At 33.8% G+C, this 27050-nt stretch overlaps 2 protein-coding genes across 3 annotated transcripts in view; both read left to right on the top strand.

The window, feature by feature from the left end:
- The first annotated feature begins 735 nt into the window (after nucleotides 1–735).
- LOC111398486 (uncharacterized protein At4g22758-like) lies at nucleotides 736–3228 on the top strand. Of its 2 annotated transcripts, none has more exons than XM_023025403.1 (3): nucleotides 736–1136; nucleotides 1931–2138; nucleotides 2880–3228. In XM_023025403.1, exons 1-3 carry the CDS (start codon nucleotides 828–830, stop codon nucleotides 3128–3130), a joined length of 768 nt encoding a protein of 255 aa, XP_022881171.1. In that variant the 5' UTR covers nucleotides 736–827; the 3' UTR covers nucleotides 3131–3228. The 2 variants fall into 2 exon arrangements, with proteins under 2 accessions (XP_022881171.1, XP_022881170.1); XM_023025402.1 differs by having other exon boundaries at nucleotides 736–1166.
- Nucleotides 3229–24097: 20869 nt separating this feature from the next.
- Nucleotides 24098–27050, top strand: part of LOC111398483 (protein cornichon homolog 4-like) — a 7371-nt gene continuing 4418 nt past the window's right edge. The window contains exons 1-2 of the mRNA XM_023025397.1: nucleotides 24098–24437; nucleotides 25785–25966. Coding sequence (XP_022881165.1) covers nucleotides 24366–24437; nucleotides 25785–25966 — 254 coding nt within the window. The 5' untranslated portion in view covers nucleotides 24098–24365. The remainder of the gene's footprint in view (nucleotides 24438–25784; nucleotides 25967–27050) is intronic.

The following is a 27050-nucleotide window of genomic DNA, read 5'->3' as shown; positions in this document are numbered from 1 at the left end:
GCAACTCAAGCATTAATACTCATGCATTGTAGTAAATCCCTATAGTCTTAACCAATAAAGAGCCAATGATAAAAGGTTAAGATTTCAAGTGAGGAAAATGAGGTTTTGTTAAAGAACAAGAACGATGGGAGAGATGAGACAGGGCGTAAATGTTGTGTACTATATCTTTATTTTTTTTTAACTTGACTAGGTTATATTCGTAAAAGACTTGTAATTTGTTTACCAAAAATATATTTTAATCGAGGTGTATGTATAACGTGGTGTAACGAGCAAAAAATGTGATGGCAATATAACCATCTTTTTTCTTTTGTTGGTTATATTTACAATACAATTTCTTTGGGTTCATCATTGCACTCCCTAATCTATAATCATTATTGCATTTATGTCCTCAACTTTTTTATCACCTTCATATCTTCTAGTTTTCATTAATTAGCACATTTCCCCCCTAATAATAGTGCTTGTCTAAATATTTTGTTTGGATACATTGAAATTAGGGGCAAATATCAATTCGCTCACCCAGTAATTCAAGTATAGAAAGTGTTTATAAACAATTTAAATTACATTTCAAATAAAAATGAGTGGTGAATAAGTAAGTTATAAGCATTAGCGAAACATGGTCTTAGTAAATGAGAAAAAATAGAAAATACAAAAGAAAAGAAAGTCATAAGTACGTACAACTCTAATAAATACACTGAAGTCATACATTAACGGCTTTTCATGTAAACCCCACCGAATCAACTAACTCCCAGTCGCTGCAAGTGCAAGCTACTTCCCCTGCACTTCATTCTCCACACACACTGAGAGGCACGATCATAATCATTATAAGTATGTCAGATAAGAATTTGAGAAGGATTCCGGTGAGCCGGAGGTCAAACACCGGCAGCGGAGTCCCCAAACCATCGTCATCACAGTCACCGGCGACTCGCCGGAGAAGTAGCACTATTATCGGTGGCCGGTTGTGGAGGCCACCGAAGGATGTTAAAATTTTACAGGGGTGCAAGTCGGAGCCGGCGTTGCCGGAAGTCAGGACTGGTCTGGGCAGAGACGGTAGTCGGAGCGAGAAATCGGCGGTGGTGGAGGATGTCCTTTACTGGCGGCGGACATGTATTGATTTATTCTCTGCGCTGGAAAATCAGGTACCTCGATCTCCTAATGTTTGTCCCGAGGTAATTGGAATAAAAAATTCAAATTATCAATATTTTTTTTGTTGATTTCTCGGATTTGATAGGTTATGAATTGAGTGATTAGTTCTGGTAATGGTTTTGAATAGTAAACTTTCTTTTCTCGTCTATTAAAATTGACCTGACTCCTGAGGGACTATACCCCGCCCCGTCCCTCCGCCTCGTATATGATACTAGTTTTTAGAATTTTATCAAAATAAAAATTCATTTGATCCTAATATCTGCAGTAGTAGCAAGGGGAGAAAAGTTAGTACATTTAGCGTTAGACCACGTAATAACGTGTATTCGGTGGTTATTAGGGATTTACTCTATGCGGCGCAATAGAACTTGAGGGTAAATTCAATCTTTTTTCCCAGCATTCTCCAATCCTCTATAGCCTAAACAAAGGGTACTTTCCTTATAGCTCGTGTGTAAAACATTGCCCTATCTATTAATAGGAAAGAAAATATGCAGTATGAAATTTATATTCTAGGAGGTTAGATGAGCCCCTCTTGCTTTGTTGGATAATTCGGTTCAATTTTCAAATTAATAAACCTCGATTTTTATAAAATTAATGGTTTAAGTAGCGGTTTTATGATCTCTAGTATGAGTCTTTGTTCTTCAGAAGAAAATAAAACTGCAGGTTTCAAAACCTAGTGCAGGATGACACATTCTCATGTTCTGGATTGGATGCTTTGACGTTCTATTGAAAATTTTTGTGTGAAGTTGTTTAAAATTGCGAAATCATGTTTAAGAATTTTGATGTGTAGGGGTACAACAAAGATGCCAAGGTAGTGGTGAATGTAACTGTTGAAGGAAGTCCTGGACCAGTTCGAACAATGCTTAAATTAGGATCCAGCGTGGAGGAGACAATAAAGGTTGCAGTTAAAAAGTACAATGATGAAGGTCGCAGTCCCCATCTAGATAAAGATGCTGCTTCAACATTTGAATTACACCACTCATACTTTAGCCTTCAAAGTGAGTTCTTAATCTCATATAGTTCCTTAAATTCGTTTCTTGTTTTCTTGGGCGAAAAATGGGGATGAATGTTATGTCTGACTTATCCTGATCTTTAAGGCTTAAAGGAAGTTCTTAACTTCTTATGAGAAAATTGCTAGCATTGCTGTTTGTATACAAAAAGGTGCCTAGCATTCAACCGTACCTAATGGCAAAATTATCATCCACTTAAATTGTCGTCGTTGGAGAACAAATATCAGTAAATGGTCGTTCAAATGTTTTGTCCCTCTTGACATAGCCAATGGCCTTCGATTCAGTATAGCCAGTCTATTATATATGGTCGCCTTTCTCAACTCTATATTATATACCTGCATTATTCTTGGACAAATTGGCGATTCAATAAAAACATTTCTAGCTGGAGCTACCTCTTCATAAGTACATTGGCCTTGTGCAATTATATCACTTGATACATAAATAACGGTCCTTGATTTATGTGGCTATTATTGATCAAGTTTTACTACTATGTATTTCAGAATGCATGCTAAATTATTTGTTGGGTTATTGATAACAATGGACCTAATTGCGTAGGAAAATGGGGGGCTTCTGTATTAGTATATAAATGTCTTAGTAGGCTTTCTTATTAATTGACTTAAATGTGAAAATATAGTGATTTCATGGTAAGTCCACTTTTGAACAACTCGCCTATTTTACTGCTGGATTATTATGTGTATTGTATTTTAATTTCTTCAAACTCTTGTATAGGCTTGAGCAAATCAGATGTGATCGGGGATGTTGGCAGTAGAAGTTTTTATCTTCGGAAGTGTAGCAGCGACAGTAGAGCGGATAACATTTCAACCTTGACAAAAAATGCAGAAAATGGATCAAAAAATTCAAACTATGATTTGGTTGTCTCGCCTTCGTTTGCTGGTTTGATTGATAAGAAGATCAAGAAAATCATAATGAAAACACGAAAACTTTGGAAATTTTTGGGCTGCATGCAATGCATTAGATAATCTGTGCTACAATTTTCGCAGAGCAACATGGTATTGTATTGATGCTAGGCTTGGGGAAATTTGCTGCAGTTGGTTAATGGTGAAATTGATATTGAGCATACTCAAAACTGTTGGACAGGTGGGGGTCTCCTAGGTCTCTTTGAAGAAATTCACAAATACTGAGATTTGGGCCAAGATGGGTAAGCAAAATGGAAGAATGCTAACTCGATGGAATTTGAGATTTAGTAAAATGGTGAGGGCCCAATTGATTAAAAAAAAAAAAAAAAAACGTAAAAGTAATGCTTTGTAGACTTGGGAGAAAAGTTAAAAATATCGACTCTTCGATCATTTTTGAAAAAAAATATTTGACCTAGAATGCTTAGATATACTAGAAAGTTCGACTAATGTGATACAGTATCAAGTTCAAATTTTATGCGTTACCAAGTTTACGTTCTAGATTTCACTTTAACCAATTTGATCTTAAGTGCGGAATTAATCTAACTAAAGCAACAAGTCACTTTAATTAGTTGTCTAGGTGACTAATCATACAAGTCAATTAACCTATGTTGGAATGCCACAAGTTGTATATTATGCAAAGCAGTAAATAACAAACAATATGGTGACGGAGGAACCCCAACGTGGGTAAAACTCCAGGAGCAAGCCAGTTACCTTCACTATACCAATTCAGCAAGTACAAGTTATACCAGACTCCGTACCCAATCAGATCCGCCGTTCCAGTCTCACGATTTACTACTGTAAATACTTCTAGTCTCTTGCTAGATTTCCTGATCTACCTCCTGCAGCCCAATCTGCTATCCACTACAACCTACTGGTCCTTAGCTGATTATATCACCAAGTGGAACACCAAGAACCGTCCGTTCTTGTGCTTGTAACTGTGCCTCAATCCACCTCTCTCAATCTTTCAACGAGAGAGTCACTTCCTCAATAGATTAAGGAAGTAAGGTGTTTTGGGTTATGTACATTCAATGTTTTTACTCAAAACAATGGTTGCTGGATCACAAGATTGATGTAGATGAAATCTCCAATTAATTACACCTTGGATCTCTTCAAAGATGTTATGAATATCTTTTGCAATGAAAGAATAATGTAGCAACCTCTTCAATTTCGTCCTAGGGCTTGAGTATTTATATTTGAAGGTGTTTAGGTGGTATGGGCCGAGTAAAACACTTCAAAAACGCGAAATAAGGTTTTTGCCGCATAGGAGTGTCGCTCCAGTGAGATGCCAGCGAGAATCGAGCGATAGGTATTCGATTTTTTCACTCGAGCGAAATGCCAGCGAGAAGCGAGCGACAGTGAGCAATCGTCTGTATTTTCATCATAACATTTTCATCCGATGTCCGATTGAGGTGATTCAAGTTGTGTAGGAACTTTAACTCAAAGGGATACAATTCTTCTAGAAATAGCCTTATTCAAATTCCAACGTTTTCTATGTGAAAAATTCATTGCAAGTTATGACTGAAAATTCGAAACATATTTTGTGCGGCTCTTTGAGATCCTTTAGACTTCCAATTGCATTCCGATGATCTTGTGTGATCTTCTTGGACATCTTAGGCTCCTTCAACAATTCGAACACTAATTTACCTCATCTATACAAATTTCACCCTAAGTCTCTGACTTTTACACCTATGTTCAATTAAGTCCCTAACTTTTACAATTATACAATTTAGTCCTTTTTGTCCACAGAATCACCAATTACACTTTTAGACCTAACAAACTCCCCCTTTGGCATTCTGTGACAAAACCATACAAATGAAGTCATGACTATACAAAATAAATCAGGACTTAAAAACCAAAACTATACTTCCTAGTAATTCTAATAACTAAGTCTTGCATTCCTTCTTGTGTCTGTTTTTTGAAATCCACAAACTCATATACGCATTGTAAAAGCACGTGATACAAGAAATATAACAATTGAAACACTTAATCACAATTCAACATGTTAGTTTGAGATGTGATATTGATGCCAATCAAAACACCAACCGAAATACCAATATCACTAAACATCAAAACTCAAACAGATGGATGTGATATGAAATGCAATGCAACGCTCCCCTTACTGCAAACTCTCATGTTTTTATACAGTAGGTAAATGTATTTATGTCTCTCTCCAACGACCCCTAAACATAGCAATGCAATGCAAGTAATATCAATAAATGAAATCATGTACACATTGCAAATGCAGTAGCTCTTCCCCTATGTGTATGCTCTTTTACATGTTTTTTTTTTTTTTTGCTCTCTCTTCTCTCCCTCAGTTATACTTTCTCTCCCCCTTTTTCTCATAAATGCTGAAGGGAATCATATTAAGAACAAGCTGAGCAAGTAACACATAATAACTAAAAAATGCAGTTGATAGCATACAAAAGTAAAATTAACAAGTAGCAGAGCTCCCCAAATACTCAGTTTAGACCAAAATGGAGTAACAAGTACAAGTGACTCATGTGTGTAAAGTGTCACTATTTCAATGTAAGCAGGTTTCCAAACCTTAATTTTGTGAGAGGGGACATGCCAATCACTGCGATGACCCCTGTAGCGAGCTTTAGGCCGGTTAACCCAAGTCAGTTGACCATAGGCACCAAGTTTCAAGAGACCTCGCAGGCTTAATTGCTCGAGTCAAATAGGCCCCGAATAAGATATGAACTTTTATTTAATGGGGAAGATTTTGGGTTACAGTCTACAAAAATATGGTCAATTCATGTTCAAAGTCACCCCATCAACATGTGACAGCCATCCCAAATCTCATACACGCTGTAGAGTCCCACGAAAAGTCCATAATGTGTGTAGTGCAGATGGTACATGAAGACATGGAAATCATATTAAGAACAAGTTGAGCAAATAACACATAATAATTCAAAAATGCAGTTGATAGCATGCAAAAGTAAAATTAACAAGTAGCAGACCTCTCCACATACTCAGTTTAGATCAAAATAGAGTAAAAAGTACAAGTAACTCATCTGTGTAAAGTGTCACTATTTCAATGTAAGCAGGACTCCAAACCTTAATTTTGTGAGAAGGGACATGCCAATCACTGTGATGACCCCTGTAGCGAGCTTTAAGTCGGTCAACCCAAGTCAGTTGATCATAGGCACCAGGTTTTAAGAGACCCCGCAGACTTAATTGCTCGAGTCAAATAGACCCCAAATAAGAACATTAAAATATGAGCTTTTATTTAACAGGGAATATTTTTGGGTTAAGGTCTACAAAAATATGGTCAATTCATGCTCAAAGTTACCCCATCAACATGTGACAGCCATCCTAAATCTCACACATGCGGTAGAGTCTCACGAACAAGTTCATAGAATGTGCAGTGCAGATGGTACATGAAGACACTTATATAGATTAATCCGACTAGACCTAACCAAGCAATGAAAATTAATCTAGAACTTATCAATTTTAGCTCCTACATGATACAACATGCAAGCTCAAAATCATGTGTCATACTGTAGAAATTTCCATAACCAACTATTTTTGTCTTTTTCAATTTTTCAATGTTTTTATGTTTTTCGTTTTTCCTAAAATGAATACTCCACACACAAAATAAAATAAAGTGAAGCACACAATGACAAAAATAAACATGCATAAAAAAATACCTAATCAAGTAGGTATATAAGCGTTCTTCCCTTTAAGAGCACCACGAGCTATTACTAAATTTGGGAGATCACTTTTTTTCACCCAAACCTGTCTAGAATGGAAATTGTTCTTGGACAGCTGTGTCAACAATTGAGTCAAACGATTCACTTGATGAGCAAGGAATCCAATCTGACCAACAGACACCTGATTTTTGTTCCTTTTCAGGCTCAAGTCTTTCCTATTGTTCTGGTACTGATGACATCTAGGGCGGATGTGACCAAACTCCCCACAGTAAACATATAGGGTCAAACCGAGGACCTATAATATGCTTACACTGATTTTTATTCCTAGGCCGACGGGTCCTATGACGTCTGGTAGACCTACGTCCTGAAGATCACACAATATTTTGTATGGGGTTAGTCACAATGTTTGGCTGGCAGTAGTATAAACAAAGGTGGTCTGTGATGTACTAGCAACATTCAGATCAAAACATAGACCTCCCCTATCACCAGTCGGCTTGCCTATACCTAGAATATTATCTAGCCTTTCAGAACTGCTAGAAAAGGCAAGTAACTGAGACCTAGACAACTCTAGCTCACTCTCAAGGTGTTTAACTTGAATAGTTAAGGTCTCATTCACAATGGTCAGCTCACTTACTCTCCTAGAGGACATCTCATTCTTACTGGTGAGATCACTAACACAAGACTCTAACTGTTCCTTCTCTAGCTTAAGCTCTTTCACTTTCTTGCTCATTGCCTGGTTAGTGGCTAAGATCTTGAGGCTTTTCTCATACATCCTATCATAGACTGTTTCTAGATCTTCCACATTTCCACACTCATCACCCGAATCTTCACTACTATCTAAGTCATCTGTCCTTTCACTCCCCTGTTCGAATCCACTTTTACCCCTAGCAACGAAGGCTACATATTTTCCACTCTTCTCACGGGTGGATTTCTCACTTTGATCGTCCGAGCTAGACTTATTATCAGTGAGAGTAATATTCATAGCCTTCTCTTCAAATCTCTTAGCACTAAGGCACTCATTCCTCACATGACCAAAACCGTGACAGTTATGGCATCTCACGAATTTGGATTTCTTCCTAGATTCACTCGGGCCACCTCTTAGTCTCTCTTGAGGCTTCTTCTTATTCCTAAATATTTTTTGAAATTTTTTAGTTAGGTAGGCCATCTCCTCATCATTGGGTGAATCAGAATCAAAATATTCCATCCGAATATTCCTAGCAGTTTTCAAGGCTATAGATTTTGCTTTAGCGGGATTGTCTAAGGTCAATTCATAGATCTGGAGGCATCCAACTAACTCCTCTACCTTGATAGCGTCCATGTCCTTACTTTCCTCAATTTTCGTGACTTTAGGCCTAAAACGCTCAGGTAAGGATCTAAGAATTTTTCTCACTATCTTAGGCTCAGGGATTTTCTCACCTAGGTTGAAGGATGAATTTACTATGTCATTTAAGCTTGCATAAAAGACATCAAACATCTCATCGTCTCTCATTCTTATCTCTTCAAACCTAGTGGCCAACATCTGTAGCTTAAAACTCTTAATTGCCTGAGTTCCCTCATGTTTGGTTTCTAAAATATCCCAAACTTCCTTTTCTACCTCACACATGGACACTCTCCTAAACTCTTCGAGGGAAACTGCCATAAATAGGGCATGAAGGGCTTTGCTAATTAAATTATAGGTATCCAATTGAGCTCTAGACCAGTTTTCGATAGAGGTGGGAGTGACTACACCATCTATTGTGATACTAGGGGCTAACCAACCATTTACCACAATCTGCCAAACATGCTCATCTAAGGATTTCAAAAACGTCCTCATTCTCACCTTCCAATACGCATAATTGTTCCCATCAAAGTGAGATGACACATTCAACGACATACTTATCTAGACTAATGTAAGGTCGGGATTCACACTTAGACTCTGATACCACTTGAAAAAAAAATTGTCCTAGAACGCTTAGATATGCTAGAAAGTTCGACTAACGTGATACAATATCAAGTTCAAATTTTATACGTTACCAAGTTTACGTTCTAGATTTCACTTTAACCAATTTGACCTTACGTGCAAAATTAATCTAACTAAGAAACGAGTCACTTTAATTAGTTGTCTAGGTGATTAATCACACAAGTCAATTAACCTATGTTGGAATGCCGCAGTTTGTATATTATGCAAAGCAGTAAATAACAAACAATATGATGACGGAAAAACCCCAATATCGGTAAAACTCCAGGACCAAGCCAGTTACCTCCACTATACCAATTCAGCAAGTACAAATTATACCAAACTTCATACCCAATCAGACCTGTTGTTCCAGTCTCACGATCTACTGCTGTAGATACTTTTAGCCTCTTGCTAGACTTTCTGATTTACCTCTTTCAGCCCAATCTGCTGTCCACTACAACCTTCTGGTCTTTAGCTGATTGTGTCATCAAGTGGAACACCAAAAACCGTCCGTTCTTGTGCTCGTAACTACGCCTCAATCCACCTCTCTCAATCCTCCAATGAGAGAGTCCCTTCCACAATAGATTAAGGAAGTAAGGTGTTTTGGGTTATGTAGATTCAATATTTTTACCCAAACAATGGTTACCGGATCACAAGATTGATGTAGATGAAATATCCAATTAATTGCACCTTGGATCTTTTTAAAGATGTTATGAATATCTTTTGCAATGAAAGAATAATGTAGCAACCTCTTTAATTTCGTCATAGGGCTTGAGTATTTATATTTGAAGATGTCTAGGTGGTATGGGCCGAGTAAAACACTTCAAAAATGTGAAATATGGTTTTTGCTACATAAGAGTGTTGCTCGAGTGAGATGCCAGCGAGAATCGAGTTAGAGGTATTTTGTTTTTTTCGCTCGAGCGAAATGCCAGCGAGAAGCGAGCGACAGTGAGCAGTTGTCTGTATTTTTATCATAACTTTCTCGTCTTATGTCCAACTGAGGTGATTCAAGTTGTACTAGAAAGCTAACTCAAAGGGATAAAATTATTCTTGAAATAGCCTTGCCCAAATTCCAACGTTTTATATGTGAAAAATACATTGTAAGTTATGACTGAAAATTCGGAACATATTTTGTGCGGCTCTTTGATATCCATTAGACTTCCAATTGCATTCCGATGATCTTGTGTGATCTTCTTGGACATCTTGGGCTCCTTCAACAACTCGAACACTAATTTACCTCATATATGCAAATTTCACCCTAAGTCCCTGACTTTTACACCAATGTTCAATTAAGTCCCCGACTTTTACAGTTATACAATTTAGTCCGTTTTGTCCACAGAGTCACCAATTACACCTTTAGACCTAACAATTTTCGTAACCAAAATTTAAAATCTAATGAAGGAACTAGTGCAAGAAGTCTTGTTGGGATATAGTTAGAGAACATATTCAGAAGAAATTTTTAAACAAGAGATAACTAGTGAAGAGAAATATTGATTAGATTTCAGCAATCAAAATAACTAATTTGTATTTATGAGGGTATGAATAGTTCAAGGTTAGATAATTGTACAATGAATGAAGAAGTAGAACCTTTGTCCTATTCAACCAAGGATTGGATCGGTTACATAACCACAATTAAGGTAGGGACTCATGTTGGAATATTTTAATATGGACTTTACATTTGATTATTTGTTTTACGGATTAGATGTATGACTCATAATGATATTTGTGATTGAGCAAAATTTATTAGGGAAAAACACATAAATACAATGTTTTAAATATACAATTTCACTTCTAACAAACTTATAAAAATATTTCAAAAATCAGATTATAGTTATTATTTTTGAAAATATATAAATACCATTCCTTTCTTTCTCTCTCTAGTTGTTTCATTTCCCAGCAGAATACCACTTCTCTCTCTAATTTCTCTCTATAAAGTTCTTCCATTTTTCCAGTCAAATGAATCTATAGGTGGTGGAAAATCCGAAGACGTCCTCCATGACTGGCATTTCATCCATCATTTATCTCTCTAAACACTTTTTATTGAACACACGGTTGCAATTACAAAACTCTAATCGTCCCATTTACATCGACTCCTAGCAAAAAAAGTGCAGTAACTCACAACTAATAATCTTTTCTTAATGGCTGCTGTGACAACATGAACAGGGATTGGGACTAGAGATGGGGATAATCCTTTTAGAATAAGAATATAATTGTTTGAATTTGTCGATGATAGCAATCTCTTCCTCCGACGGCCTATTTGCATATAGACCAAAACGAGGGAGTGACCCAATTATTAAGAATCTCAGTTGGCTTAATATGTTGAACAAGTATGGTTAAAGCTTTCAGTGGTCTTATGGTATTATACAGTAGCCCGTTGCTCAATTTTTAGATGGTGGCGTAAAGAGGATAAGTACAGTAGTGGTGGAGGAGAGAGGAAGAATAATTGTTTTGATTTGTCTTTCATTTCTTTTCTTTTTATGGAAGAATCATTAAAGTAAGGGTAATTATATTACCACCACAAAATTTATTAAGTGCACCACATTATCTTTACATCATAATTAAAATATAGTTTCAATAAATACACCACAACAAATTTACAATCATATACCTAATCTTATAAAATAAAATAAAAAGAATTATAGATTTTAATAAATACACTACAACTACATATTTTTCTTTTCTTCTAGTAATTTCTTTTTCACTGTGTACTATTTATGTTGCATGCATCCATGGCTATATGGACTAGATAAGAAAAGAAGTAGAAAACCTTACCCATTTCTTCTCATCCACATTATCAAGAGATATGGGAAATATTTTCTTCTCATTCACATTAATTTTATTAATTATTTTTTCAAAGAAGGGAAAGATGAAGAAGATGAAGAAAACATGATTTTAAAGAAATGGGTCTAAATCTCTTTTATTAGTGAACTTGATTTATAATTTCAGAGAGGTCATTGAAAGTTGTTAAAAGAAGATGAGCCAAATTACAATACACACAGGGAGAGATACATATTTGCGACCTCTATTATGCAATTTTCTAGAGAGACTAAGCCCTTGTTTGGTACCCATTTTTTCCAAAATACATTTTTCTCTCTCTTATTTTCAACCATACACTCTTCAATAAAATAATATTACACGCAAAACTAAAATTTTTCCTTATTTTTTAACCACACATTTTTCAACAATCACTATTACAAAATGCATTTTTACTATGAAAATGAGAAACAAACATGCTCTAAACTTTTGCCCCTGTTTGGTTCCCATTCTTTCACCATTAAAATGAAAAAAATGACCGTTATCCATCACATCAAACCACTAAATTTGAATTTCTATCTCTTGTGTGGGGTCGATAACGGCTATATTTTTCATTATCATTCTTACAAAAATGAGAAACAAACGCCCTCTTTAATGATGAACTTTTAATTTCTGTCGTCCTTTCTCGATACAAATTATTATATACCTGGTTTTCTATATGTGTATTTATTCATTTTGATGAGTGAAGATTTCATAAATATAATTAATTCTGTATAGTACAACCTGACTATTTGATTCTCTTACTGATCTTATAAATTATTATATCACTGAAATGTTTTTTTCCCTTCACTTTTGCTTTGGTCTGCATCATTCTTAACTTTTAGCCAAAAAGATATATATATTGCTACTCACTTCACAGATAATGAATTGGAAAAAAAATTTATAAAGAATGATTTAAACGAAATAGAGTATATGTTCTCCATTGTTTTCGGAAAGAGTTGCATTTTACAATTATAAGTTCTAACAAATTGAATTCTTTTTTTTATTTTTTTTTATAAAGAATGATAAAACAAATTGATGAATTCTTACATGTGGTATCATGGAACAAAACTAGCAATTATAGAAAAGAAGAAGAAGAAATTAGGTTTAGATTTGTGGTGCGATTATAGTGTGGTGATTAATTAAATGTGCATTAACCCTTAAGGCTATTGAAGTAAATAAGGAAAAAATTAAAAATTGTGGTGCACTTAATAAATTTTGTGGTGGTAATATAATTATCCTTAAAGTAAATAGACAGGCAACCTACACAATTGGGTTGATAAAATGAATAATTCAAAGTACTAATATTTATAGATAGGGAATGGGCTAATACCTATTGAAGATGGATCCTTTAGCACACTCGATTCTTATTTGTGACTTGACAATTGTGTAATTTGTGATTTATTATGTGACTGTGATCATTCATATAATTAAAATAGTGATTGTGACAAGTGAATTGCATGATTTGTGACTAATAAACAATTAGCGACTCATTAATTGTGATTTATGATTAAATATGTAATCGTGATTCATAAATTGGATGGTATATGATTGCAAGTTTGTGTGATTTGTGATTTATTTAATAAACAATTAGCGACTCATTAATCGTGATTTATGATTAAATATGTAATCGTGATTCATAAATTGGATGGTATATGATTGCAAGTTTGTGTGATTTGTGATTTAGTATATGACTGTGGCCAATAAATTGTATAGTATGTAATTGTGATTATTTAATTTCAATTATAGGTCACAATATTTATTAGATGTCACATATGACTTAATAAATAATTGTGACCCATAAATTATGTGATATGTGACTGCGATCTTGTGTGATTTGTAACGTAGTGTGTGACTATTACTTGCAAATTTTATGGTATATAGTTGTTACATGTTTAATTTCAATAGTAGGTCACAACATTTATTAAAGGTCACATGTGACTTTATATGTAACTATGTGGCATGTGCTGTGATTTTGTGTGATTTGTGACTTAATGTGTAACCGTGATCAATGAATTGTATGGTATGTGACCGTGGCCCGTTTAATTTCAATTATAGGCACAACATTTTAGATGTCACATATGACATATGTAATTGTGTGGTATGTGACCATGACCAATAAATTGTATAATATGTGATAAATGTGACCACCTATGACTTAATCAAACATGTCATGATTACAATAAGACATAATTTGTGGTCATGTTCACGTGTCAATCACAATAACAAGTAATTTATGGTTACAATTACTTATGAACCACAAGTCATAGAATATCACGGTCAAGAATAAAATGTGGATCACAATTGTAAATTTAGTCACAAAACCTATATTTTTATTGGTCTCAAATAATTAATCGATCACAAAATTTTAAATTAATTGGTTACAATTTATAATAGACGGTCATAATTATTCAATAATTGGTCATAGTCACCTTTCATCCCACCACACTCCACCCCCACGATCATTGCCATCGCCATCGTTGCCATTGCCAAGTTATTCCTTTGTTGTAAACCACAACATTTCTATTAGTCACAAACCACTATAACCATGAGAACATACTTACAAATTCACCTTTTAAGAGAATTCCCAATCTAAATTCTATCCTATTCACATTTCATATGAACAAATAGGACTTTTCACGTTGAACCGGTTGCCCAATATGTGACAATGAATCGTCTGCCCATCACCATCGTCGTGTTCAAACCAACTCCACCCATCATAGTATCTTAAAGTTGCGAATTGCTCAATGATAAGTAGATTGCTATTTTTGAGGTTAAAAAATTATTAAAACTCAACCTCCAATTTTGATTTTTGGCTGTCATTCACCGCATGGTTAAAATAAATCAAAAAAGGCACCACCATGTTGTCACTTGTAAGGCAATAGATTCAATGAACGAAATCAAACAGAAAATAATTATAATTAATATTTAAATAAGCAATTAAAAAGATTAAGTAAATTACTAAGAACAAGATCTCTGTTAGGCTGCCCTTTAATTGCAGAAATTGTTTTAGAGAAAAAATCTACGTGAATTTCGAGAAAATAAGACTCTAATGACTTCGCCGAAGGTGATGGCATCAATATCGACACCTAATGCAGATTTGCTACATCATACTTCTTCTTCTTCACTTTCTGTTACTACTGGATTTATGGAGGAAACTTCGAAGAATATTTATTATGATTTCGATTTGTTTATTGTAAAGAATAACACTGTCGAGGTGGGGATGCCATTATATATGGATGATGGTAATGCTGGTGGAGGAATTAGATATGGGAGTAAGGGTGGAGATGGAAAGAATCTGCCGGAGTTGTGTGGGTAATGGGTATGGTAAAATGGAGAACCCTTTTAGAGAGAGAGATTTTGACAGCTTAGAGTGGGTAATTGTGTTAATGGGTGATGTAGTTTTTTTTTCCTTAAAAAAGTAATTACCTACTGAATGTTGAAAAGGAATAATTAAAACATGATTTTTGAAATTGGAATTTGAAAAGAAGGGTTAGATGTAATTTTCCCAATTTACTAAGTGATCAATTGGGTCTTTACACCTTACGGGCTATATTTAATATAATGTGGTAATTTTAAGTATTTTGACCGAAAATATATGTAAACCTTAATTAGAGTTTCAGTCGTAATGGAACGGCTCAATAATTTCCTATATAAAGGCTAGGTCCTATCTTCTCTCCATATTGGTTTCATTAGCTTGCCCCATTGATAGCTAATACTTTGTGAAGAATAAAGAGTGGAAAATCTTGCTACTATTATTCATATAAACAATGACTTCTGCATGTATGAATTCGATTTATTAATTTACTATTTTGTGATTCTCAATTCTTAGCATGATTACAATTAAAATCAACAATTAATATGATCTGATGCAACAAGAATGTCAACACCTAACATGGAAGTCATTACACCAATTAAGCGATGTAAGATTATTCCACGACTAAAAATACCAACATCCTTATAGACATTGATCTCCATCCTCCAACCAATATGGTAATATGTGGTATGAACTTAGCACAAATGTGATAAGAAAACTGTACTAATTCATATCGGTCATTATAATGCTTCAGATCAAAATGAAGCCAAATATCTTTAAAAGAGACTCATCTTATGTCTTTATCTGTCATATCTCGATATTACAATAATATCATAATAAAAGACATAAGTCAAATGCATACTCAAAAATTCATGGATAGGGGAAAGTATTTTAATATCAGAAGGGGCTGTACCCGAAAATATATGGGTTGCCTACGTACCCCATAAAAAGATCAAACTCAAAACGTATATATATATATATATATATATAACTCCCACTAACCAAAAACATTAAATGTTTCCACAATATGCATATTAGCTACATGTCTCTAAAAGACTTTTGGAGCAAGTCCCTTAGTCAAAGGGTCTGCAATCATTGCCTTTATTTTGATATGCCCTATTTTCGCTTGCCCTTCCTTTACTCTGTCTCTAACCACCAAATATTTGATTTCAACTCATCAGAACTTTTATTATTCTTTGAAAAGAACACGACTGTACTGTTATCACAGTAGATGGTGACTGGTCTTGAGATGGAATCAATAACTTTCAGGCTATAGATGAAATTTCTTAACCAAACAGCTTGGACTGTAACCTCATAACATGCTACAAATTTAGCTTGCATAGTAGAAGATTCCACTAGAGTCTGTTTAGCACTTTTTCAAGAAATACCACCAGCAGCTAATATAAAAATATAACTCGATGTTGATTTCAAATCATATTGACAACCAGCAAAATCTGAACCTGAATAGCTTACCACCTCAAGATGATTTGAACGCTGGAATGTAAGCATAAAATCTTCAATTTTTTTTTCTAGTATCTCATAATTTTCTTAGCTGCGAAATCCAATGCTCTTGTCCTAGATTTTACTAAAATCTGCTAAGGACACTTACTGTAGAAGTTATATCCAGTCTAGTGCAAACTTGAGCATACATCAAGTTTCCCACAGCACTAGAATATGAAATCATCTTTATAGAATCCTTTTCTAGCTCATTCCCTGGACATTGAATTTTGTAAACTTATCCCCTTTTATGATATTTACATCACCAGGTACACAATTCTACATATTAAACATTTTTAGAACACATTGTATATAAGTTTTCTAAGGAAGTCCCAACAAGCCATGATTCCTATCATGATGTATTTCAATGCCAAGCACATAAGAAGCTTCTTCAAGATCTTTCATCTCAAAATTAGCAGGCAACATTTTCTTTGTCTCATGAAGCAAAACTAAGTTACTGTTAGCAAGCAGAATGTCATCAACATATAGGACAAGAAAAATAAAATTTCTCCCACTAATTTTAAGATAAATGCATCGATAAACTGTATTTTCAACAAAATCAAGAGACGTCACAACCTTGTCAAACTTTAAATACCACTGTCGAGATGCTTGCTTGAGACCATATAAGGATTTGTTTAATTTACATACCAAGTTTTTTTTCTTTCACAACAAAGCCTTTACGTTGTTTCATGTAAACCATTTCAAAAAGATGTTCATTCAAAAATGCTGTCTTAACATCCATTTGATGAAGCTCCAAATCATAGTGTACCAGAAGTGCCATAATAATTCGAAAAGAATCTTTTGACGAAACAGAGGAGAATGTTTCAACATAATAAATACCCTCTCGTTGAGTGAAACCTTTTGCAACCAATCTTACTTTCTTTTGTTCAACGTTCCCTTTTGGATCTAATTTACTTTTGAAAATCCACTTGTTATCTGTAGTTTTAGCATCTGGAGAAAGTTTAACAAGATCTCAAACTTTATTCTTTTCCATAAAATTCATTTCATATTCCATGGCAACTATTCATTTATCTGTTTCAGAACTTGTCAATGTTTGATTATAAGTTATAGTATCAACAATATGTTCAATATTAAAATCACCCTCCAATAAATATGTAATATAATCATTGGGCAATGCAGATCTCCTTTCCCTTTGTGATCTCCTAACTCGTGGCTCAGAAAACAATTCAATCATTGTTTAAGAGATTGAAAGTTTCTTTTGGTTCCTTGGTTCTTCATTAATAGCTTTAATTGGTTGAGAACTAACTCTTTCCTGTATAATAGGAATTAGAACAACAACTTGATTTAGTTCAACAAAAGTTTCTTTCAATGTAGAACTCCCATCATCTCCAAAATCATTATCCAGAAACTTAGCAGTAATGAACTCCACAATTCTAGTGCCATGATTTGGACAGTGAAACTTATATAATTTTGATCTCCTTGGGTACCCAATGAAATAATCAGGAGTTGATTTCGAATCTAATTTCTTCTCAAATGGATTATAAATCCTAACCTTAGCTGGACATCCCTGGACTTTAAAATAAGCCAAACTTGGCTTACGTCCTATCCATAATTCAAAAGGTGTCTTTACAACAGTTTTACTTGGAACTCTGTTCAAAATATACATAGCAGTTTTCAAAGCTTCACCCCACAGATATTGAGGTAAGTTTGTTCTACTCATCATACTTCTGACCATATCTTTTAGAGTTCGATTACATCTTTCAGAAACACCATTCTGCTCAGGTGTCCCTGACATGGTGTATTGAGGTACTATTTCACACTCTTGTAAAAACTTTGCAAAATTACCCATGTTTTGACCAAACTTGTCATATTTACCATAGTAGTCACCACCACGATCAGATCTTACAACTTTGATACCTTTTCTACATTGTTTCTATACTTCTAGTTTGAAAATTTTGAATTTCTTAAGTACATGAAATTTATCATTAATCAGGTAAACATATCCATATCGTGAGAAATCATTAACAAAGGTTATGAAATATTTGTTTCCACATATAGTCGAAGACAAAAGTTCACTAATATTAGTATGTATCAAGTTTTCTTTATAATTTCTTTAGGACCACTAGAAGTTTAACCCCCAAAATTTTTTATTCTGTTGATTTCGGTGTGATTTATTACCCTTACGAAACTTAGATTTATGATTATGAGAAGTCTCCTTGTTTTGTGATGGTTGAAAAGCTAATTGCACAGTTTCAACAGTCTCACAGCGCATCCTATATTCTTAGGCACACACTGTTATAAGGTCGTTCAAATCCCATTTATCCCGCTAAGCATTGTAAGCAATCTTAAACTAATTAAATTGGCTAGAAAAGTTATTTAAAATATGATAGACCAGAAAAGGCTCCGCAATGGGAATGTTAAGAGCCTTTAGCATAGATTATATATTTATCATTTTCAGGACATGCTCCCTAGCACCACTTGTACCATTATATTTCATGTTCATCAATTTATCCATTAGATCCTCAATTTCGACTTTATCAGATTCAATAAATTTTTCTTCTATGACATCCATAAAACTTTTGGCATTTTCATTATTGGGGATTGTACCCATAATGGAATCAGATATGGATCGCACAATGTTTTTCAAACAGAGCTTGTTGACTCTTTCCCACTTTTCATACTCGGTTACATATTCAACGGTGCTATTATCTGTGGGTTTCTCAAGCTTTTCTCTATTGCAAAATTCAAGCCCAAAAGACTAAGTTCTATTTCTACATCTCGTTTTTATCTTACATAATTATTCCCAATCAAGATTTCAATAGCAGACAATTGACTCGAAAGAGATGATGCATTATAAACCGTGGAAACATAAAATATCATACTCAATATCATCCAAACATGATGTATGCAGTCAAATGGATGATAAAATATCTAACTGATTAACATAGGATATTAATTAGATAATTCATAATTAAAATCAAAAGCATATGAATTTCATTATGGTAAGAGCCTAGATGCATCATTATAAAGTCACCTTTGGGCTAACAATACGACATGAGCAGTAATATAGTAGCAATATGAATTCTTGTTACTGTATACTATAAAATGTAACTTCTTCTTTTATCACAGTTCATCAATGCGACATTTCTTGAAATGTATAAGTATCAATATTTCATTGCAAAACTGTCGCAGATAATCCAAATCCGCATTATTTAAACAATATAAATAAACAAGATCTTAAACTCATTTTCTTTTTCAATAAAATACAATTACTTTGAAGTAACTAATATTTGGTAAACACATTTAGCATATATAGTAAGCACGTGCTCGGACAAATGATATGCCTAATATTTTTATATAGTGATATTGCTTTAAGAAATAGTTGATGTAAATATATATATATATATATATATATATAGTAAGCGCACAAATAATATTGACATTTAAATACACAAACATTTTGACGAGAATATAAAAGTCGTCAATCAAATTATTGCTATATTTTAATTGAGTCAATTTTAAATAGAATTTTAATTGGGTCAAAAATTAAAATTCTAGGGTCAAAATTTTAAAAGTTCAAATTATAAAACCCCTTTTGAAAATCATGTCTTGACCCTAAAGTTAAAATTAAAACTAGATCCTTTAAAATCTCAAATTACAAGTAGGCCCTCCTTTTAGAATTGCAAGTTTCAGCCCAATCGCTTAATTGTAGATAGGGGCCTCTAATCTCACAAATTACAAAAGAGGCCCATCCACAAAACTACCACAGCCGACCGAAATAGGCCCTGAATCCACCACCCATTTATTTCGCCTCCAACGGCATCAATTCTCAACTTCACAACAACAAAAATATGTAAACAAGGAACAATTAGAAATTAAGCATTTAATACAACACAAAATCAATTCACATATGCCATGTAATGCTGCATAATTTTTTTTTTATTTTTTGCAAGATTTTAAGGGCCTTTTGGTGTATTGAATTTGGGATTGCTTTTGTATATTCCAGCCAACAACGCTGCCGACGACAATTCAATGGAGGGATGTTTGCTTTTGTTTGTTCCAATTTCTAGTGAACGGGTGGTGGCTTTGAATGAAGTGCATTAAATGGGCTCTGGGATTAATTGAAACTAAAAACACATCACGTGTCTAAAATTAGTTTATATGCCACTTTTTGCCATCCACCAAAATTTGAAACTTTTTTTTTTTTGTTCGTTTGTTTTATTGTTTATTGTAGAATTTTACACTTCATAACTTGAGAAGTCAGATGAACTACCGACAAATATGGGCTCAAAAATTGAAATTTCTTGAAAGAGGAGGAAAAATTGGAAAACAAAGATACAAAAACTATGAAGGATTTTTATCTTAGCACGTAGACTCTGATATTAATTGTAATCATGCTAAGAATTGAGAATCACAAAATAGTAAACTAATAAATCGAATTCATACCTGCGAAAGCTATTGTTGACATGAATAATAATAGCAAGATCTTCCCCTCCTTACTTCTAACAAAGTATTAACCATCAATGGGACAAACTAATGAAACCAATATGGAGAGGAGAGGGGATCTAGCTTTTATATAAGAAATTATTGAACCGTCATATTATGACTGAAACTCTAATTAGAGTTTACATATATTTTCGGGCCACATACTTAAAATTAACATATTATATTAAATATAGCTCGTAAGGTGTAAAATGTCCAATTGATTACTTAATAAATTTGGTTCAATCACAAATATTATTATGAACCATATATCTAACCCGTAAAATAAATAATCAAATGTGAAACTCATATTATAATATTCCAACAACTTGTAGTTTTATTTACTACTGTGCAAGACTATTCGGAATATAGCAGAGATAGATTCAAATTAACATGTTTCGAGAATGGTAGTGATTACAAAAGTAACCATGAGCTAATAAAATACCTCACTAGAAAGAATACTCCACCTATATGGAATGGATAGAAATCGCCAGCAATGACAGACCTTGCTAATTAGCCCTCGTTTGAGTCACATTTTTTCTAAATCTCATTTTCTTTAAAATTCATTTTTAATTATACATTCTTCAATAAAATAATTTTACACGTAAATCGTAAACTTTTTTTTTAATTTTTGAACACACATTCTTCAAAATATTAATATTCCAAAATGAGGATCAAACAATGACTTAATAAAAAACCGACTTTTGGGTTGTTACCATGAAAAGGTTGGGGACAAAATTGCTACCAAACGCCTGATATGAAAATGAAAGTAGTCAAAATACTTCTATAGGATCGACTCAATTTTAGGAGAAATGCTACAGAAACATAAACAAAAAAATAGGTTTAAAATCAATGGGGGCATGTGTTGAACCATGAATGGACAATTTGAGAAATTTTAAAAAACACTTGCAACTCAATCCCCGTTTGGCCCTCATTTTTTTCAAATTTTAATGTTTAGAATTATATTTTTTGAAGAATGTTCGGTTGAAAAAGAATTGAAAAGTTTTCGATTTACATGTAATATTATTTTATGGAAGATTATGTTCTTGAAAATAAAAGAGAAAAAATGAAAGAAAATAGGGGCCAAGCAAGGGCTCAATCTGTCCCAACTTTTGCTATTTTTAACTAGGGCTATCACTGGATTGGATTTTGAGTCGAAAATTCAATCCAATTTGAATTCGATGAAATTAATGGAAGATGGATTTAGAGTCTCAATCCGATAACTCGATTGAGATCCAAATATGATAATCCATTAACTAAATGAATCAAATATGAATATAGGTCAATCCGATCCGATAACAACCCAATTCGATTTATTATAATAATATATTATATTTTTTATATTATCACATAATTTATGACATTGTTTTTTCTATTTTGAAAATTGTATTATACTTTACACTTAATTTTTAAATAATAAATAGTATAATATTTTTAATTAAAAATTATAAAGAAATTTAATTTTTTTATTAATTAAAATAAGATAAAACTAATAATTAATTTATTGATTAGATTTACTATAGTAGTTTGTTTTGTGACATAAAAAACTAACAATTAATATGTTCAAAATAATTAACTTTGTTCAAATTGATATTGCTTATAATTAAAATCTTATTGATGCTATGATTTTTAATGAAAATAATAAAGTAAACTAGTAAATACTTAGAATTGACATCTGATTATAATTAGTATTCCACATTGAAAGATCACTAAATCATTGGAAGGGGAGAATCCTTTAAAAAGCTAGTATTCCACATTGAAATGTTACTAAAACATTCTAAGAGTAGTATCTTTTAAATGGGAGTTAAAAAGAGCATCACTTGGATAAAAAAAATTGATTTGGGTCTTCTAATATAATAAGGGAAAAATTTGTATGTTAGGTGTATTGTTTATACCAATTCACAAATCAGGTACAAAGTTTAAAAATTCAAAATTCAAGTTTCTGTATAATTAATTGAAAATATGTATTAATTAAATATAATAAAGTCACAGTTACACGATTAATGGTCACAGATTCATAATTCTTTGTCACAAATTTACTTATTGATCACATATCATCGAGTTAATTGATTATAGATCATTTCGAAGTCACAAATCAAAAAATTTGTAGACCACAGATTATTTTGATGTCACAAATAAAAAATTTACAGGTCACAAATTATTTCACTAATCACAAATCAAACAAATTACAAGTAACAGGGTCACATATTCTAAATAGTTGGTCACATGAACCAAATACCCCCACCACCGATCCTGATCCAACGCCAATCTTGGTCACAAATCATCGCCGTGCAATTATCGCTTGCACAACACCATCGACTGCACTGCACCAATCTACAACCTTCCACAATTGCAACCACAACATTGGCACACACCACTGAACAAAATTGCGAGTCACCATAAGCCCACTAGCACTACCACAATGTCACCAACACTGAAATTGTCGAAGCCACCGCTAACATCACAACCCCACCACCGCCACAACCACAATCAACACAACCCAACAACACAACACAAACTTACCCCATCACCACAGGGAAATACCCACAATCGACACCACAGAAAAATACCCACAACTGACACCATCTCACAACCATCCCTAACACCATCACCACCAAACTGCCACCAACAATTGCAAAACACAAATCAACGATGGTCTTGGAGCATCTTACTCCTTTTTCCCTGTAGCCAAACAAAACTTGAAGCTGCGGTGATGATCTAAAATGGGGATCTCAGATCTGTGAATTGTCCACGGACAGTGAAGAGCATCATTGCGGTGATAAGAGGTCAGCAGCATCTTTGCACCGCTATTCCCACCACCTTCCGCACGACACCGCTTAAAGTGTCGATCAATCGATTAGGATTGCGAGGAGTTGAGAGAGAGAAGATGTCGGTGTGGGAAGAGAGACGGGATTGAAAATTGAAAATGGGAGAAATGATTAGGGTTTTTAATTTGAATTGGAGATTAATTATATATGGTACTTGAGTTTTGCATAAATAAACTTCATCCTTGAATTTTGAATTTGAAAGTTTAAGTACCTTGTTTTATGTAATTTTCCCATATAATAAATTAAGCTCATCAAGATAGTTCAAATATTTTTTAAAATAAATAAATAATTAAAATCTTGTTGGGACTATGATTTTTGATGAAAAAATAAATGGAATTTTTATTTTTCTAATTTTTTCAATTTCGGATAGGTTATCGGATCGGATATTCAATAATATAGCTAATTGGGTTTGAATTTAACATTCAAATATCCGTCGAATTTTCGAATCGAATCAGATGATTATTCTTAACGAATCGGATTGAATTTGAGCAGATCCGATCCACGTTCGATCCATTGATAACCCTATTTTTAATCTAGTTAAACCATCATTTCCCTTTACGACACTCTGATGCCTTGGCTTTGACGGGAGTTTCTGTCACAAAAAGGTGTGCGCATCTGTGCTAGATTCCAGTGAGTGACAGCTGATTGCTTCCTTCTTCTCCCTGGCTAAGATTAGGGTTTTATATTCACCTTTTCTCCAATCCCTTCCTTGCAATTCAATCAACACCAAGCACCAGGGAGATCGACCTGGCGCTTACGTCTTAATCACTCATTCTTCTATCTTGAGAATTTTTGCTAATATTGATAAAGCAGAATATTTGACAAAAACGGAATGGGAGATGTGTGGGCATGGCTGCTTTTTTTCTTCACGCTTATTGCTTTGGTCGTCATACTTGTTTACCAGGTTATTCCCACCTTAATTATGTTATTTACGCTATTATCCAATAATGATGAACCCTGCACAGGAATTTTTGGATTGTGCTTCAAATTTTGCATATTTATGTTAGATTATTCTATACTTTCACGTTTGCTTTTGCTTTTGATGTAAAATTTGAATTTTATACAAAAAGGAAAGCGACTTTGTATTGCAAGAAATTAATTTTATCGATTAACTGAATAATATTCTTATGTTTGCCTTTGCCAATGGACTAAAACGTTTTTCTTTTTGATATTATTTGCTTATGAATGTGAAGTTTGTGAGGGCAATGGTTTTTTGTAATGCTCCTTGAAAGAAGTCCTTTTTTTTGTTTTTTTAAATCAAATGAACTTGACGTTTTCTTTTTGCACAATTTGTGGTCCAATGGCTAATTCCTTGCTGCAGGGGAGTACTTCATCTACATTTGAACTTCTTTAAGATTGACATGGACACGTGGGTCAGTTCATCTGTTTCTGCATGGAATTTTCATTGAGTAGAGTTAGTGAAAATTCAGTGCGCAAATGGTAGCTGGATGAAGTTTTATCTAGAGTTCAAAATTTTGAACCATGTGATCTTCGAATCCATTGCCTTGAAGTTCTGACTTACAAGAGTTTTTGCATGATTGAATCTGTATGAATTTCAAATTTTAAATCTATTAAAGGTTGCATTTATGGCATGGAAATTAGTCCAAATAAGTCGTTCAAATTGCATTGTTTTGTAGTTCATTTCAATTCGCGAGGTTCAGTTTGATCCCACCAATTGTAGTTTTGGTAATCTGCCTTGGAATTGAAATTTGTTTAAGATACACTTTTGTGCTTTAACTTATTCCTGTTCCTTTTAAAAATAACTCCTTGCAAATTACAAATTTCATATTGGAGTATTATATCTTGGTTCGAAGTCATCACAATTTGCAGTTCTACTTCGTAAATTCAAACCCTTCAATTAAACCTAGTGTTAACTTGACTGGTTCTTCATTTGATCTGTGGACATGTTCAATATATTTTAATGCCTATTTCATTGTTCACATTACATTGGAGCCTAAAATTAAAATTTCCCTATATTGTTGACATTTTTCTTATAACCTTCCAATTTGGCCGGAAACTAAAATGTCTGAACATTCCAAGTATGTTGCAGCATCAGAGTTTATGTAGTAGCGAGGACAAGGGATTTAGTCTTGTACATATACAGAAATGCCGGAAATTAGCTATTTATTTTAAGTTTGTCTTGTACCGTTGTGCTTAGAGTTGTCAGGTGTCGACTAAAATATCCTTAGTTGTTTCCATGTCAAGCAAATGGGTTTAATACATGAAATCTGACTCTTAATATGCTGCGCAGCTCATGTGCTTGGCAGATCTAGAGTTTGATTATATCAACCCTTATGACTCTGCATCTCGAATAAACGGAGTGGTTATACCAGAGTTCATCACACAAGGGGTTCTGTGCTTTCTCTTCCTTGTGACAGGGCATTGGGTTATGTCACTTCTCAGTGTTCCGTATCTGTACTACAATGTGAGATTGTAAGTTCTTATTAACTTCTCGTTGAAACTGAAATTGAATTAACTCGCACACAGAGCTTCATTATTGTGCACTCTCATGTACTGGGTGATTGTTTCCATATACCTTGTTGCTCTCTTTATATGCCTTTCAGCTTCTTACGTATTGCATAGGGATCAAGCTTCCTTCTTAACTATTACTTTACCCTTTCTTTTTTAACTTCCATTTAATTTTGAAATATGTTGAGAATTCATTCAAATTCTGAAATATGTTCAGTATCATTCAGTTTTGAAAATATAGTCCTCATTTAACATCTGTATTTACTTGCGATCTATTTATAAATGAGTCAGAATTTTTTTTGCCCACATAATTGTTGATTTTTGGTCTGAGTATGAAAGTTCTAGAGCAGGTAAGAAAATAGACGGATTTGACGACTCGTAAAATTGGGTTTGGTTCATGTGCTAAAAGGATTTGTTGCAATTTAGATATATATTAGGAGAACCCTTTTTTATCTTAATTCGTCCGAACTGGTGTGAATCGCAATGATTGGAAAATTAGTTGAGTTGCAAATCAAATCGGAGGTAAGTTCAATGGGGCTATTTGACACCACGATGTTGACACATTCTGCATTTTATTTATACTGATCCAAGATATTCCCCCAGACAATTTTTCACACGATATAGTCTGGACCCAGGAGTAATTATACTTGCAACATTACTGTTGAAGTGTGACAGTTTAACTTTGGAGCACTAGTGGAAGTTACAGAACAGTCTTGAGCAGTTTAGGTATCCCATTGGCCATGGTTATATTAATGCCTTGTAAGATTCTATAAAACATCTAACCTGCTGCTTGCATATGGCTATTGGTTCATGGTACAAGTCGATTGTTTGTTTATAATCTACAAGTGGAATAGGATTATAGAGTAGATAGAACGAAAATATAATAAAAAGAGGGGAAAGATGATGTTTGATCTTGAAAGTCAGTCAAGGACACCCAATCAGCTATACTCGTAGTATAGATAATCTATGGCTTATGCTAGTTGGCGTTGATGTTATATCAGGATTGATCTGAATGTTAGTGCTTTATAGAGTTGAATTGGATTGTAGT

Source organism: Olea europaea, chromosome 8 (assembly GCF_002742605.1).
Source record: "Olea europaea var. sylvestris chromosome 8, O_europaea_v1, whole genome shotgun sequence".
Lineage (NCBI taxonomy): Eukaryota > Viridiplantae > Streptophyta > Magnoliopsida > Lamiales > Oleaceae > Olea > Olea europaea.
Note: the sequence above shows the minus strand (reverse complement) of the source record. Positions and strands in the feature narration are given on the sequence as shown.

Bases quoted from the DNA above. Each gene is read 5' to 3' on its own strand.
- LOC111398486 (XM_023025402.1), top strand. From the start codon at position 828: ATGTCAGATAAGAATTTGAGAAGGATTCCGGTGAGCCGGAGGTCAAAC. The intron at 1,167-1,930 runs GTAATTGGAATA...TTTGATGTGTAG, and splicing joins CTCCTAATGTTTGTCCCGAG to GGGTACAACAAAGATGCCAA. The intron at 2,139-2,879 runs GTGAGTTCTTAA...ACTCTTGTATAG, and splicing joins CTCATACTTTAGCCTTCAAA to GCTTGAGCAAATCAGATGTG.